Source organism: Octodon degus, unplaced genomic scaffold (assembly GCF_000260255.1).
Source record: "Octodon degus isolate 3935 unplaced genomic scaffold, OctDeg1.0 scaffold00234, whole genome shotgun sequence".
NCBI classification, from domain to species: domain Eukaryota; kingdom Metazoa; phylum Chordata; class Mammalia; order Rodentia; family Octodontidae; genus Octodon; species Octodon degus.
The window spans coordinates 175,462-189,194 of NW_004524810.1; the positions used below are offsets into that span (position 1 = coordinate 175,462).

General features: G+C 40.3%; 1 protein-coding gene and 1 pseudogene across 2 annotated transcripts; both read left to right on the forward strand.

Annotated features, from left to right (window-relative positions):
* Positions 1–1,763: 1,763 nt before the first annotated feature.
* Tac1 (tachykinin precursor 1) lies at positions 1,764–9,526 on the forward strand. 2 transcript variants are annotated; one of them, XM_004645637.2, is made up of 7 exons: positions 1,764–1,849; positions 2,190–2,321; positions 3,237–3,333; positions 3,776–3,820; positions 4,292–4,315; positions 5,694–5,747; positions 9,011–9,526. In XM_004645637.2, exons 2-7 carry the CDS (start codon positions 2,199–2,201, stop codon positions 9,058–9,060), a joined length of 393 nt encoding a protein of 130 aa, XP_004645694.1. In that variant the 5' UTR covers positions 1,764–1,849; positions 2,190–2,198; the 3' UTR covers positions 9,061–9,526. The 2 variants fall into 2 exon arrangements, with proteins under 2 accessions (XP_004645694.1, XP_004645695.1); XM_004645638.2 differs by lacking the exon at positions 3,776–3,820.
* Positions 9,527–10,946: 1,420 nt separating this feature from the next.
* The window catches only part of LOC101592135, an 80,438-nt pseudogene continuing 77,651 nt past the window's right edge, over positions 10,947–13,733 (forward strand).

Consider the following 13,733-nt stretch of genomic DNA (forward strand, 5'->3'; position numbering starts at 1 on the left):
AGAGAGAAAGTTAATGATAATCTAGCCCAGACAATAGATAACACTGATTTTTTTTATAACTGTCTTGTGTGTTTGATATGTTTTTTCACCTGTTGATCTGGCCATTAATTTGTATATTTAATTAATTTGATAAGCTCTTTAAAAAGTGAGTGCATTTGCTGCTGGCAAAAAAAAAAATAGGACAAAACTGGTGAAATGGAACAAAGAAATCAAATGTTTTATGTATATGTATCAATTCATCACAGTTAATGTAATCATGTACTGCAAACATGCATTAATACAAATTAAAGAAACGTTCCCATGCAGAAAAGAATCCTTGCCTTTGAGGTAGAAAGGCTTCAGCATATGCACTTATCTGCAATGGTGGAGATTCTGGAATTTGTGTTAATATTCTGAATGGAAGATAAAAAAGAAAGGCTTACACGAAATTTGCAATTGTTTCAAGAGCTTGATTTTTTTCTACTTTTGTGTGTATTTATAGTTTCCCATACAAAAGTTTTGAAAAGATAATTAAGTGGCTCCATTATGAATGTAATCTAAACACATGAGGATATGTGGATTTCAAAATTCACTGATAAGAAGCAACAAATATTACGGAGGGAAATCTTAAAGATCTAATTGAGATGTAAGCAAAAATGTTCTTCCTTTACATACTATCTAAAATGTTACACTTGAAAAATGTAATACTAAGACAAAACAGCTCCACCCAAGATGCTGTATCATGTCTTTCATGGGGAGGTAAAGAACATTGGTGTGTTATTAGACACAAATTATTTCTCTAATAATTCTATTCTGGTAACGACACCCTGTCTGCTTCTTCCCTGTACTTAGTGTTCTGCACAGGACAAATCAATGAGCGATCTGTAGGGCCCCTTAGTGACATCAGCGAGTATCCTGCAACATTATCTTGCTGGTTTTGTGGTGGTTAGCAGAGCAGGTAGGAAAGAAGTAAAAGGCTCCTCTTCCCATCCCTGCTCCCGGATGTGACAAGAAAGAGGATTTGTGGGAAAGAAACGTATCTCAGAATGGCACTGGCAGAAGACCGAGGTCCATAGCAGTGTCACATTTAACTTCCCCTTTCTCTCAAGGGTAAATACGATGCTTCATTCTCTGAAATACTATGAGACTCAAAATGCTTTTGTAACCCTGAATAAATGCCAGTACTCCAGTGATTTAGGAGAAGCAAGCTCTAGTCACAGAGAGATGCTCTATTCAGACATTCGGAAGATGGAAAAAAGAGAAAGCTGCTTCCTGTCCCCTGCAGCGCTCCTTTCTTGGCTTGACTTCCTAGGACACCGTCTTAATGCCTGAAGTTATTTAGCTGTCCTCAAAAGTGCAACTTATCCTGACGTCTCAAGAAACAGAAAAGTTGTCGAAGTCCGAGGAATGAGTCACTTTGCTCCATTTTGATGAGTAATCTCAGGTGTCAAGGAACCCTGCTCGGAAGAGAGGGGAGGGGGCGTCAGATATGCGGAGGGAGGAAGCCAGGCCGCTCTGGATTGGACGGCAGCACTTCCATTTTCATAACTCTGCGTCATTTCGAACCCAATTGGGTCCAGATGTTATGGGCACCGACGGGTTACCGTCTCGGAAACTCTCAATCACGCAAGCGAAAGGAGAGGAGGCGGCTAATTAAATATTGAGCAGAAAGTCGCGTGGGGAGAGCGTCACGTGGGCCTCGAAACTCGTCACGCCTGGGATAAATACCGGGAAGCGCGGAGCAGGCTAAGGAGCGCTCGGACCTCCTCCTCCTCCTGCTCCTCCTCCTCGTCCACCACCGCTGCCACCTAGAGTGCGGAGCCGGGAGGCGCGCGCACTGCGGCTGGAGACCCCGGGCCTGAGCGCCGCGGTGAGTACTGGCCCGCGCTCCGGGCGCTCGTCTGGGGGCTGTCCCGGCGCGGCAGGTAGGGGCTGTGGGGAGAGCTGGCTGCTACCCAACGCCAACGCCCCTCTTTGTCTTCCACTGAAGAGTCCCCCGACTTGAGGGTGCAGATTAGTGGGCTGGGGTCCCGGGGAGAGGAGATTCAAGGAGGGGAGTTAAGAATCTTGGGAGCGAGATCTTCTTTCCTAAACTACACAGGTGAGATTTTAGCCCTAAGCCGAGTGCCGTTGTGGGGCCGAAAATTCTGCTACTGTAACTCTTGGAAATATATCTCTCTTCTCGATGTCTCCTCCCCTACTCTTGTCAGAAATCCAATATGAAAATCCTGGTCGTTTTAGCCGTCTTTTTTCTGGTCTCCACACAACTGTTTGCAGAAGAAATCGGTGCCAACGATGATCTAAATTACTGGTCCGACTGGTCGGACAGTGACCAGATCAAGGTGAGACCGGGTCCCGGAATGGCCCGCGTCCTTCTCCCGGGGCTGTGGAGCTGTGGCTTTCCCCGCGATCGCACCCCCGGGGACTCGAGGGCTCCGCAGCCTCCGCCAGACGGTGGAGGCGCGCTGGGGGCCGGTCTTGGGGAGTCGTCCCCCGGGCCCCGCGGGGCATCCTGTGCCCATAGTCTGAGTTTCCTCCGTAAGACTGCGCTACCCGATCGTTCCAGGCATGTTGAAAGAGTGGTGCTCACCCGGGTGAGCTCGGGGCCCCACAAGGCTGGAAACCTTCCCCCACTAAAAGGATTTGGGGGGAAGTTGGGCTGAGCAGAAGAGCGGGAGTCAGTCGAGCGGAGACGCGGGCGCCCGGGCGAGCAGGCTGGGGGCTCTCAAAGAGCAGGTGGGTGGGAAGCTAACTTCCCGCCCGCACGCTGGTGCTCAGGACCTGGGGAGAGAGTTAAGTCTCCTTCTAGGCGGCTCTCGGGGTGTTGGCGCCAAAGAGTGCGTGCCTGGGAAATTGTTCAAAGTCGCGCGTGCTGCTCGCCTGTGAAAGGCAGTCGCCTTCTGCAACCACGTCTGAGCCTGAGCGGTCTCTGAGGTCCGCTCCCGACAGCAGTCAAATTCGCGGGAGGCGCACTAAATAAGGAAGGGTCTCCCGGATGGTAGGAAAGGGCGCGAAGAGCTGGAGGCTGGAAGGTACCCAGCTGCTGCTCATCAGCCAGGGAGGCCGGACAGAGGAGTAGGGCAGGGTACGCGCCGGGCTGAACGCTGCTCGGCGAGGGCGGCGGGAGGCCGTTGGCTTCTGGCCTCCATCCAGGGAAACTGGCTTTCCCGCCGAGCACCTGGGCAGCGCGCGGCAACGAGGGGGCTGCATGCTTCGCGAGCGCTCACGCTGCTTTCTGGCCGCTTCTTGTCCTCCAGGAGGAGCTGCCGGAGCCCTTTGAGCATCTGCTGCAGAGGATTGCCCGGAGACCCAAGCCTCAGCAGTTCTTTGGACTAATGGGCAAACGGGAAGCTGGTGAGGCTAGCAAACGGGTGTGGGTCTCTGGGGACCGGCCCTCGCCCGGCTGCTTGCTCGGTTCTGGAGCACGCACCAAAAATGTTCCTTCCGCTTTTGGGTAGAGATTTTCACCCTGAGTCAGGGTCGTAACTCGCAGAGTGAGGGAGGGCCAACCCCTACCGCATGCTTCCCAGTACGAAAGTGACCCGAACAGGAACCAGCCCTAGCCAGGCCCTGCCTTGACCCCAAATCCAAACCGCAAAGACGGGAGAGCACTGTTCCTCTGGGGGAAGCGCTCAGCACGCGGGCCACGCGTGTGGGAAAGCTGACCTTGCCGCGCCCTCTGGGGCGGATCAGGCTTGGCTGGCCCTTGTTGCCTGATAAAGATTTTCAGTTTCCTTGAGTTCATTGCATTGGCAGTGGAACGTGTGAACAGTTAATGTCAATTGTCTCTTGTCAGATTCCTCAATTGAAAAACAAGTGGCCCTGTTAAAGGCTCTTTATGGTAAACATTCCTATAAATCTTTACTTTACCATTGTGACTGCATATGTAGGATAGCGAAGAAAGTCTTTTATGGGCTGAAAAACAAGTCTTACTTATGCCTATTTAATTAAAACATAGATTTCCACCACCAGCACCAGCACCAGCACCACCACCCCCCGCGTGGAAAATATTTGGTGGCACACTATAGCCTTATATCAATACCAGCTGCAAGAATCCCATCGTTCTGGGTTTGAGTCTATGGCCCATACAAGGCACTTAGTAAATACTCTCTTTGTCTACCAAAATAATACATTTTTATCAATAATTGTGTTAGCATTTATTGTTCTGCTATATTCTTCATCATAGTACCAAAACAGAAAATACTACATATTTTAAAAATCAATTTATTGTATAATTCTTTCTCAAACATAGAATGTACCATCCTCAAACAAACATGCAAGTGTTCATTAATTGTATCTTTCTTTATTCCAGGACATGGCCAGATCTCTCACAAAAGTAAGTTCAAAATTATTTTGACATTTTTACTAATATTACTTATATTAATTTCTACTTTATATATTACCTCAATTTCACTCATAATTCAGAGCCTAATATTTGTAATTAAGACAATATAAGGGAGGAAATTCACATCCAGACTATGCTTAAATTAATACTTATCAATAAACTCTGTACCAAAAATATACACTATGCTAAGAAAAGAAAGTCTGTTAATAACCCACACGTTGTTAGTTTTAAATTTTGAGAACTATGTTAGAAATCATAAATTCATCTCTACCTTCTCCCCACACTCACTTATATGCACAAACTAAACATCTTACTTAGCTGGATCCCGGAACATCATTTTGAGGGTTGTCCAAAAGTCAGTTAAGTGAAATATGTGAATATCCATGAAGAGAATTCACCCTGAAGGTAAAGATGAATGGCGATGCAATTTATTTTATCTCCAAATCAAATGGGAACCTAAATTCATCCAAGAAAAGTGAACCATCTCTTAGGACAAGAAAGATGGGAAAACTATGGCACAGAAGAATAGTCATTAGATCAAATTCAAAAAAAAAAAAAAGCAACCAGAGCTGGCAGCAGTCTCTGGGGTCCTTCCGCTCACATCATCTGTGTCTGTGCCCTCTGAGAACTGACTCACTGGGTGACAGGTAGGCTCCAGGAAAGTGCCAGGCGTCTTGGTTAAAAACCAAAGGAAATTACCCCACAAGCATTTAAATAGTAACCTTTTCTCATCTTTGGAAATAAATCATTCATACTTACTTTTAAGGATTTGACTTTCAAGGGAATTACAAAATTCTACGTGATAAAAATAACTGTACCCTATTGATGTTAAAGCTTACATATTGTTTCAAAGGGAGCATTTTTAAAATTCAATAAAGCAATGATATTTCAGGAGATTACAGTCATCCGAGATAACTTACCTGAGGGTTGCTTGCTAAGGAATACAACATAGTTAGTAATATGAAGAAACAAGTGTGGATGTGTCTCTGTTACACAAAGAGTGAAATTGAGTCTCTCAACATCAAATTTCAACAATATTGAAAACTTTATATGACAAACAAAATATAATAAAAGAGAAGAAATTCATTAATACTTAAATGTAGAGTAAGAAAAGTGCTTTCATTATATTAGTTTAGCATTATTTGTAAGACTTATAAGAAATCTGCATTTCTTCAGGCTCACCTAAATTAGAAATATATATAGAGATAGAGATAGAGATATAGATATAGATATAGATATAGATATAGATATAGATATAGATATAGATATAGATGGCATACATTCAGCAGCTTGCTATTTTATACAAGTTATAACTATTTATTTCCTCAAAGATGTACATATTAAAATACCCCTAAATGTATTTTTTCAGGGCATAAAACAGATTCCTTTGTTGGACTAATGGGCAAAAGAGCTTTAAATTCTGGTATGTATAAAATCATAACTGAAAATAGTATCTCAAATCTACTTCTAGTTCTATACAGCATGGTTTTCAAAGTGTTGAAAGGCAATAATAGATTTAAGATGAAAATTGAAGACAAAAAATTGAATCGTAACACTTGTAGCAAGAACAGATTTACAGCTGATTAAGCCAATGCCACTAGAACATCAGTCTATTTCCTTTAGATCACCAGCATTGCCAGTGTCTGCTCCGCCCACCACTGCCTGCCTGTCCTGAATCGTGGGGCTAAATTAATACACTATATGCTATCCCAAGAGTATGCAAATATACTTAATATAATATACTCTTTGCCAACAAGCCATATTCAACTTTATTGAACCAGCAGGGGTTGGGAGTGGTGTACAGGGAGGGATGAGAGATTGTCACCTATGACCAAAGTAATTTGAAAGGTGTATAAGATGTTACACCTGGCAATCTTCTGGCATAAACATAAAACAAAAATTTCATATAAACCATTTTCTCTTTACAAAGTTATAGAATCTCAAAATCTAAATGTCCTGATGGATATTGGGAGAGATGACTGGTATGGTTCATTCCAGTACATTTAAAAGGGAATGTAATTAGGTCATCCTGGAATGTTGTAAATTAGTTCAGGCTCTAAAACCCTTAGAGAGAAGAGATGCTACAATTCTCATAACTCACTTTAATTCCAAACAAGTCCTTTACTAGATATAAAGCCTACATAATTCCTTTTTCTAGTTTTCATCTTCTATGTAAATGACACATACAGGTCCAGGGAAATGGCTCAGTAGAATAATCACTTCCCTAGCAAGTGCAAGGGCCTGAGTTCAATCCCCGGTTTTGCAAAAAAAAAAAGAATTGTAAATGACACATACAAATTTTTGAAAAGCCCTTATTTCATAATTCAACTGTCACACTGTTTTCAGAATTAATTAACCCCTATGATAATTGTCATGGAAACTACAAATTTTTTTAAGCACATTGAAGCCTGATGACTCTTTGTTTAGGATCCTTGGAAAGACTATTCAAATTTTCTTTATTTTGCCTTCCATGAAAATAGATAAAAGTACTAATATCTAATTAGTAATTAGTAATTGTCATATCCCCTGAGGATATTTCTTCTTTGTGGAAAATCTATAAGATGTACTGACTTAATTGTTAGTTATCTGAATTCATGCAAAAACATCCTTGTATTTTTATTGATTTTTCACTTCCCAGATTTAAATCTATTTTTCAATTTATTTTTCACCAGTACTTTGAGGGTTAGACAAGTGTAAGTTTAAAAGAAGATATCAATATATCTAGTTATATTTTTATTATTTGTACTGTATTCTAGCTTATAGATATGGGAAATTTAAACCACAGTGGGATTTCTCTGTCTTCATTCATACCATTCTGCATATAACTATGATTTTCTTAATAATTGTATTAGCCATCAACTCTTTAATTCCAGAATTAATATAACTTTCATAATATGCTTCACTTCACAAATATAGATATTATACAGTTTAGAATAAATTAAACATGAATAAAGTAATAATGTAATTCTAGGTAATGATAAATAGAACCACTATAATTACATCTTTGCTCTTCCATTTAGTTAAGAAAGTACAAAAGGAAAAATTATAAACCATAGTCAAAGAGCATTTCATATATTCTGTTGAAACAAGATTATCATAATCTAATCACAGAGCCTTGTAATTCTGACCATTCCATAATCACAGTCCACTTTGACAAGCTGATAATGTAGAAACCCTCTCCCAGAGAAAGCCTCACCAGCTTAGACACAGAAACTAATATATATTTTCAGAGGGTTCAAGGACCAGATAAAAAATGATGTGTTCCTGGAAGAAGATATCATGTGCAGCTAAATGGTTAATCTGCCTGTAGTTTAATTAGCATTCATTTTATTCCTCTGAGAAAAAAAGCAAGGTAACCAAAAAAGGGTAAGCAAAACCAACCCAAAAAAAAAAAAACAAAAAGAAAAAAGAAATTTTCCCTCCCTTTGAAACGGCCAACTCAAAAGTCAAGCCTGCCCAACTTAAAAAGGCAAAACAAATGAAGAACAAAAAAATAGTTAATAATCAAACCAAAAAAAATAGCTAGCTGGCTGGATGCCTGAGATAGCTGTAAGGTGAGGAACTGGTATCTTTACCTACGTTCTCTCCTTCTCAACAGACCTTTCTAATTCAGAAACCTGTTTAGAGTAGCACTACTTAAATTCAGTATTTTCTGTGGGGCAAACTGAATTTTAGAAAGCAAAGCAGTTTTACCGTAGTGTGAATTTAAGGGTATGAAATACTACCTAAGATGACAAAAACTATGCTTAGTTGAGTGATTACAACAGTCTAGTCTTTGATGTTTTATAGTTACAGATCCCTTTGAAATTATATGTGATCTAATGTAATATGAAATAATGTAACATGATAAAATTTAGGATGTTTTTTGATCCAGACTCAGAGTACTTAAAGTACTCTCTATATGTTAAGGAGCTTTGGAAGCAGTAATTAATCTTTCACAGACCAGTAGGATGGTAAGATGTAAACTGAGTTATGCTGTCCTTCTGGGGTTTAGTTGACTTTCTTAGAGAAAACAAGACTGGTTTTCTCTCCAGGACAGACTTGTGTCAGGAAGTACCCCGAAGGGAAGAAGATACACTCATGCCATTAGGTGCCACTATAACAAAAATCAGTAAACTTTCTCTTCTTTTTTGTTTATTGGAAAAAAAAAAAAGAGATTGAAAATACTTTGGACTTTGTAAGCATATGGTGTCTGTTGCAGTTACTCAAATCTAACACTTGAAATCTTAAAAACAAAGCTAATGTGTCTGTGTTCCAATAAAAACTGTATTTGTAAGAATAGATTTGCCCCATGGCCAACAGTCTGTTGACCTCCATCCTGAGGGAAAGTATCACATTTCGTTTCTACCAATATTTCTGGTCATTCTAGGTGTGATTCCTTCTGTAAGTCACTAGTGTCTGACAGTGCTCGAGAAAGCCTGTTAAAGCAACAATGCCGTACATGAAGAATATAATATATTACTTCCAGGGCATCAAATATCCAGTGGATGACCAAAAACATGGAATGTTCTGTGGCTAAGAATCAGAGTAGAGAGAGGAAGGATTGGAAGGTGTACATATAAAATTCTGAGTTTTCAATGGAAGGACAAAGACATTATGACTTTATAATAAATTATTGCATGCATTGAACTTTGTGGAACTCAGTGAACCTTCTTAAAACACACTCTACCTCCTCTTTGTTTTCAGTGGCTTATGAAAGGAGTGCGATGCAGAACTACGAAAGAAGACGTAAATAAACTACCTAACATGTTATTTATTCAGCTTCATTTGTGTCAGTGGGCAATTAAAGGTAAAATAAAACATGCACTATGATGAATAATTATTTATTTAAAAACAATTATTGTTATGAGTTTAAAACTCAGAAAAAGTGTTTATTTTTCATATTGTGCCAACATGTGCCGTGAACACGTGTTAGAATGCTAATATGACTCCCTCCGAAGTAGAAATAAATGGCGATTTCCTAAGAAAGCACAGTTTTCAATGAAATTGTAAAAGCCTGGTCTCCAAAGGAAAAAATCAGAGATCTGAAGCAGTCATGACTGCTGCTGTAAAAAGCGCAGAACTGCCTGTGCAGATTTGCGTTTCTTGCTGGTCTTCAGGATGGGAATGCACTGAGATTTTGGTACCCAGTGGAATTTGTATCTCTGTGGCATGTTTCATGTTTCGTGCCTATAGAAAGCTGTTTTAAAGGTTTAATGTGATTCTAAAGTCTTGATTCATTGTATGATGTGTTGTGATAGCTACCATTTTAAATAAAAGAAAAATAACTTGAGGATTGTGTCATATTCCTTGATTAATATTTTCATCAAATTAGCAACCTTTCTTTTAGTTGATGAAATATATTCAAAGATGTTTTGTGTGGAAAGGCAAAACTCACTTGGTCTTTCTGTGTCTCTATCTCTGTCTCCCTTACACACACACACACACACACGCGCGCGCGCGCGATAAGGTGTCACATACATTATTTGCCAAGTTATTTGATCTCAGATTGAATTTTACTTTTTTCATGTTGGGAAGAAGTGCTCATTCACGAGCATTTCATCCCTGTTTAAATCCCAACGCGTGTACAGAATAACGCACCAATGCGTGAGTCTCACCAGAATGAAGATATCAAATCAGAGTCTCATAAGGTTGTCAGAAAATGATAGAGACAGTTGTTCTAAGGAGTTCCTGAGTTGCTAATCCCTATAAATCTCCTTCTAGTACAGCATAGGGAATAAATTCACAGGAATAATTACAAAACAATGGTTTTCATGTATCTATTCAAAGGAAAGGACTACTAAATATCTGCAAAATCATTTGACAGTGGCACAGAATGTGCAATATTAGCAAGTGATCAAGCAGTCCAGGAGAGGGCCACTCAGTAGCAATACACTCCACAAATGCAGATTAGAAAAGAATTATGATGGAAGCAGCAGAGCAAGCTAATATTTAACAATGAAGTTGGGTAAACATTGATGTGACAATCGGATGCTGACATTTAAAGTGACATGTTGCATTTAATAACATGCAACAACATAGATGTTTGTCATGGGATACACAGCAGTGTTCCAGAATTTCCTCAGCTGTCTGTTTGTGTCCTGTAAGCAGAGAAACAGTATGGTACGTAAGAACATGTGACAAAGAGCCCAACTGCTCAGGTTTGAATTCTGGCTCCATTCCTTAATGATTTTGCATGACAAGCAAGTCCTTTAACCTTTCTTCACCTTATTTTGCTCATCAGTAAAACTGGAGTAAACACAGTCTCCCCATCACCCTGCATGGTGTTTAGCTGACAGCTCTGTGAGATGATGCATGTGAGGCTTGAAATACGTGAAGCTTTAAACATCATCTCTCACACACACTGAGCAGAGAGTGCTACCTGTTGGCATTGTTAGCTATGCTTCAAAACGCCAGGAAGAAAATGGTGCTATATTTTAATCATAAAAATTGTGCATTGGCACAATGAATAAGTGGCAGTGTGGAATGACTTCTAAATATTTGCTTTACAAATTAAATCCAAGGATAGCTCACAAATTATGCCATGCTTTGAGCAGCCTGAGGCTGCTTACTCCCCACAGCCCATTTCAGCTTTAAGAATCTGTAAATCTCTTCAGCTCATTCCCACTGGGGCTGTGTAAACATGCACATCAGTGAGACCTCTATCCCTCCCAGCCCAGGAATCCGCAACAGTCGGAATGGAGACATGGAGAAAAGCCTCAACTTTACGTTTGTACTCATAAAAAATTTACTGTTATTTTCCCTCTGTGGCACATTTCCTTTAACTAAATCAAGTTTTATTCACCTACATTCTTTCTTAAATATTTTATTCTGTTACAAAACAACAAAAAGCCTAAGCTATAGAATTAAGTTGCCTGTTTGCTTTATTGTTTCATTTTCTTCTATTTGCTTTCATTTTTATACATATTACTGTCCAAGGCAAAAAGAAATGATACTGAACTTAGTGATTTGAGGAGGATTTAACAAAAGGATGAATTATAAAGATGTAGGTATAGGACCGGGTGCAGAGAAGCTAGCAAGAAAATGTGGTTCTCCATGGCAGCACCCTTGGGAGTCACTGCTAGCCTTCAACCACAAGGATCAGAGGAAGAAGAAGGCAACAGAGCATGCGTGGGACAGCCTGGAATATGTTGTGTTCAGAAATGGACAGAACAGAGGGTGAAGAACTATGGGCAAGCGAAGCAGTCCTCATGGGACAGGAAACAAGCAGCCCAAGCAACCTTAATCACTTTCCCCTCTCTGATCTCTATTGGCCCTTTAAACTGGAGGAAACTCAACTAAAGAACTGACTTAGGAGACCAGGATGCTCTCCGCACAGGTACACAACCTGCACATGGCACCTGCACATGTACAGACAGCTGGCAGGATCATCAAGGAGGGAAGAAAGGAAGCCATCTAGCACATTGTGTGCTCCATTATTTTGAGTCTAAAGGAAACAGATATGCCAAAATTCAAAATAAAAATGCTTCACAGGAACCCATCCAAATAAGCACAAATGACTATTTCTTCACTCTGTATAAATGCTGAATTCTTCCCTTTCTACATAAAATCATTCTGAGTGATTTGTAAAGGTTTATTTTCAAGGAAATTGCAAGTACTCTGGTATTTTTCGAAAACAGAGGAAGAACTTCTGGTGGACCAGAAATTATGGAATTTCTGCTTTTTTGTTTTATAGAGAAAAGAAGACAAACAATGAAACAGGTTAGTAGGATAGTTACAGTAGTTCAGACATTGTGTGCTGTTGTCTTCCTAGTACTTAATCCGAGTACAAGATACAGGCATGATATTTCTTCAAACAATACTGGCCCAAAGCATTCTTTTCAAGAAACTAAGAGAGGTCCAGTGAGATAGCTCAGTGGACTAAAGCGCCTGCTTACACAAGCTTAGGAAAGGGCATGAACCGCAGTTCAATCCCAGGCATCACACGTGGCACCAGCCCCACCCCCAAGGCAAACAGAGCTGGCGAGAGTCCTGGGCATAGTGGCACTCTCCTGTAACCCCTGAGGAGGCTGAGACAGGAGGATCACTATGAGTCTGAGCTGCATAGCAAGACTCTGTATCCAATACATACATACATACATACATACATACGTACATACATAACTATCTTTTTAAAAAAAGTAATGATGAAGAGATGGCTCAAATCTTACTAGAGATTGTGGAATAAATCAGCCATTCAATTTCTCCCACAAATAAGAGCATTTTCAAACAGAAAGTTTACACCGACCACCTTTGAAAGAATTACTGGGAGATAACTAAAGAAGACAGAATCTATAAATAAATAATCAACAAAAACATGATGAACAAGGCAATCATTTAGAAAGTATCGCTAATTGGAAACTAGTCATGCATATGACTAGTCTGTGTTAAGCAAATAATTTGTAAATAAAATTCTATACTGTTTTAGTTACTCTTCTCTCCTTGTTGGGACAAATACCTGACACTCAAAACGAGGGAAGGAAAGGTTTATGTAGCTCACAGTTACTGGAGGGTTCATAAATTAAAGCAACCTGAATTATATAGCAAGACCTCCAGATAGTGCCATCCTACAGGGTCTGGAAGAGAGGCTGGGGCAACGCCGGGTTCAGGATGATCCTCTCTATACCTCCAAGAGAGCCCACCAGGCCTTGGGGGAAGGTAGGGAGGCAGGCTGCAGGTTAATGGTTGGCGCCCTCTCCTGTCCCTCCCCTCAAGCCCTGCCCTGGTCCCCTGGCCCCGCCCCTCGATCCATGCACTGCTCAAGTGTGACTGCCACAGGATTTACATGAGGCTTTTGGGGGACAAGTAGATACAAAGCATAACACGTACCTACGCGGTGACAATTAGAGAAAAATGAAGGACCAATATGTATGGAAATAAATGAAGAATAAGTTCGCATCTTTTGAAAACGATAAGACAAAGGGGAGATTCTGAATGTGATCTGAAAACGTACACAAACCAAAACTAAATTTTACCTTTCTTGGGTAGAAAAGGGTAAGATATAAATATTCTAGATTTCTTTTAAGAAAGTATGACTTTCTGTGTTTAAATGAAAAATGTGCACAGTATAAAACCAAAAGAAGAGATGAAAATATCAAAGAAGAAAGAGAGCCCATTAGAAAATACAGGCTACTTCAGAGAGCAGAAAAAGTTTAAAAACCTTGGGAGGAGGAATAATAGAACCCTAAACTTAGTTACACTATATGTGTAGTTTTATCAAGTTGTTTAAAGGACAAAGATACCAGATTGGTTAAGAATTAAACCTAGTTATTCCTTATTTACCACAGGAAAACCTGAAAAAAAAGAATAAAGAAATGTTGATAACATAGTGATTACAATAAAGAATATTTGCCAAACGGTGACAGGATGATTCCATAACATCATGCTCACACAAAACAGAATTTTAGGTAAAAACCAGGATATCCAAAAG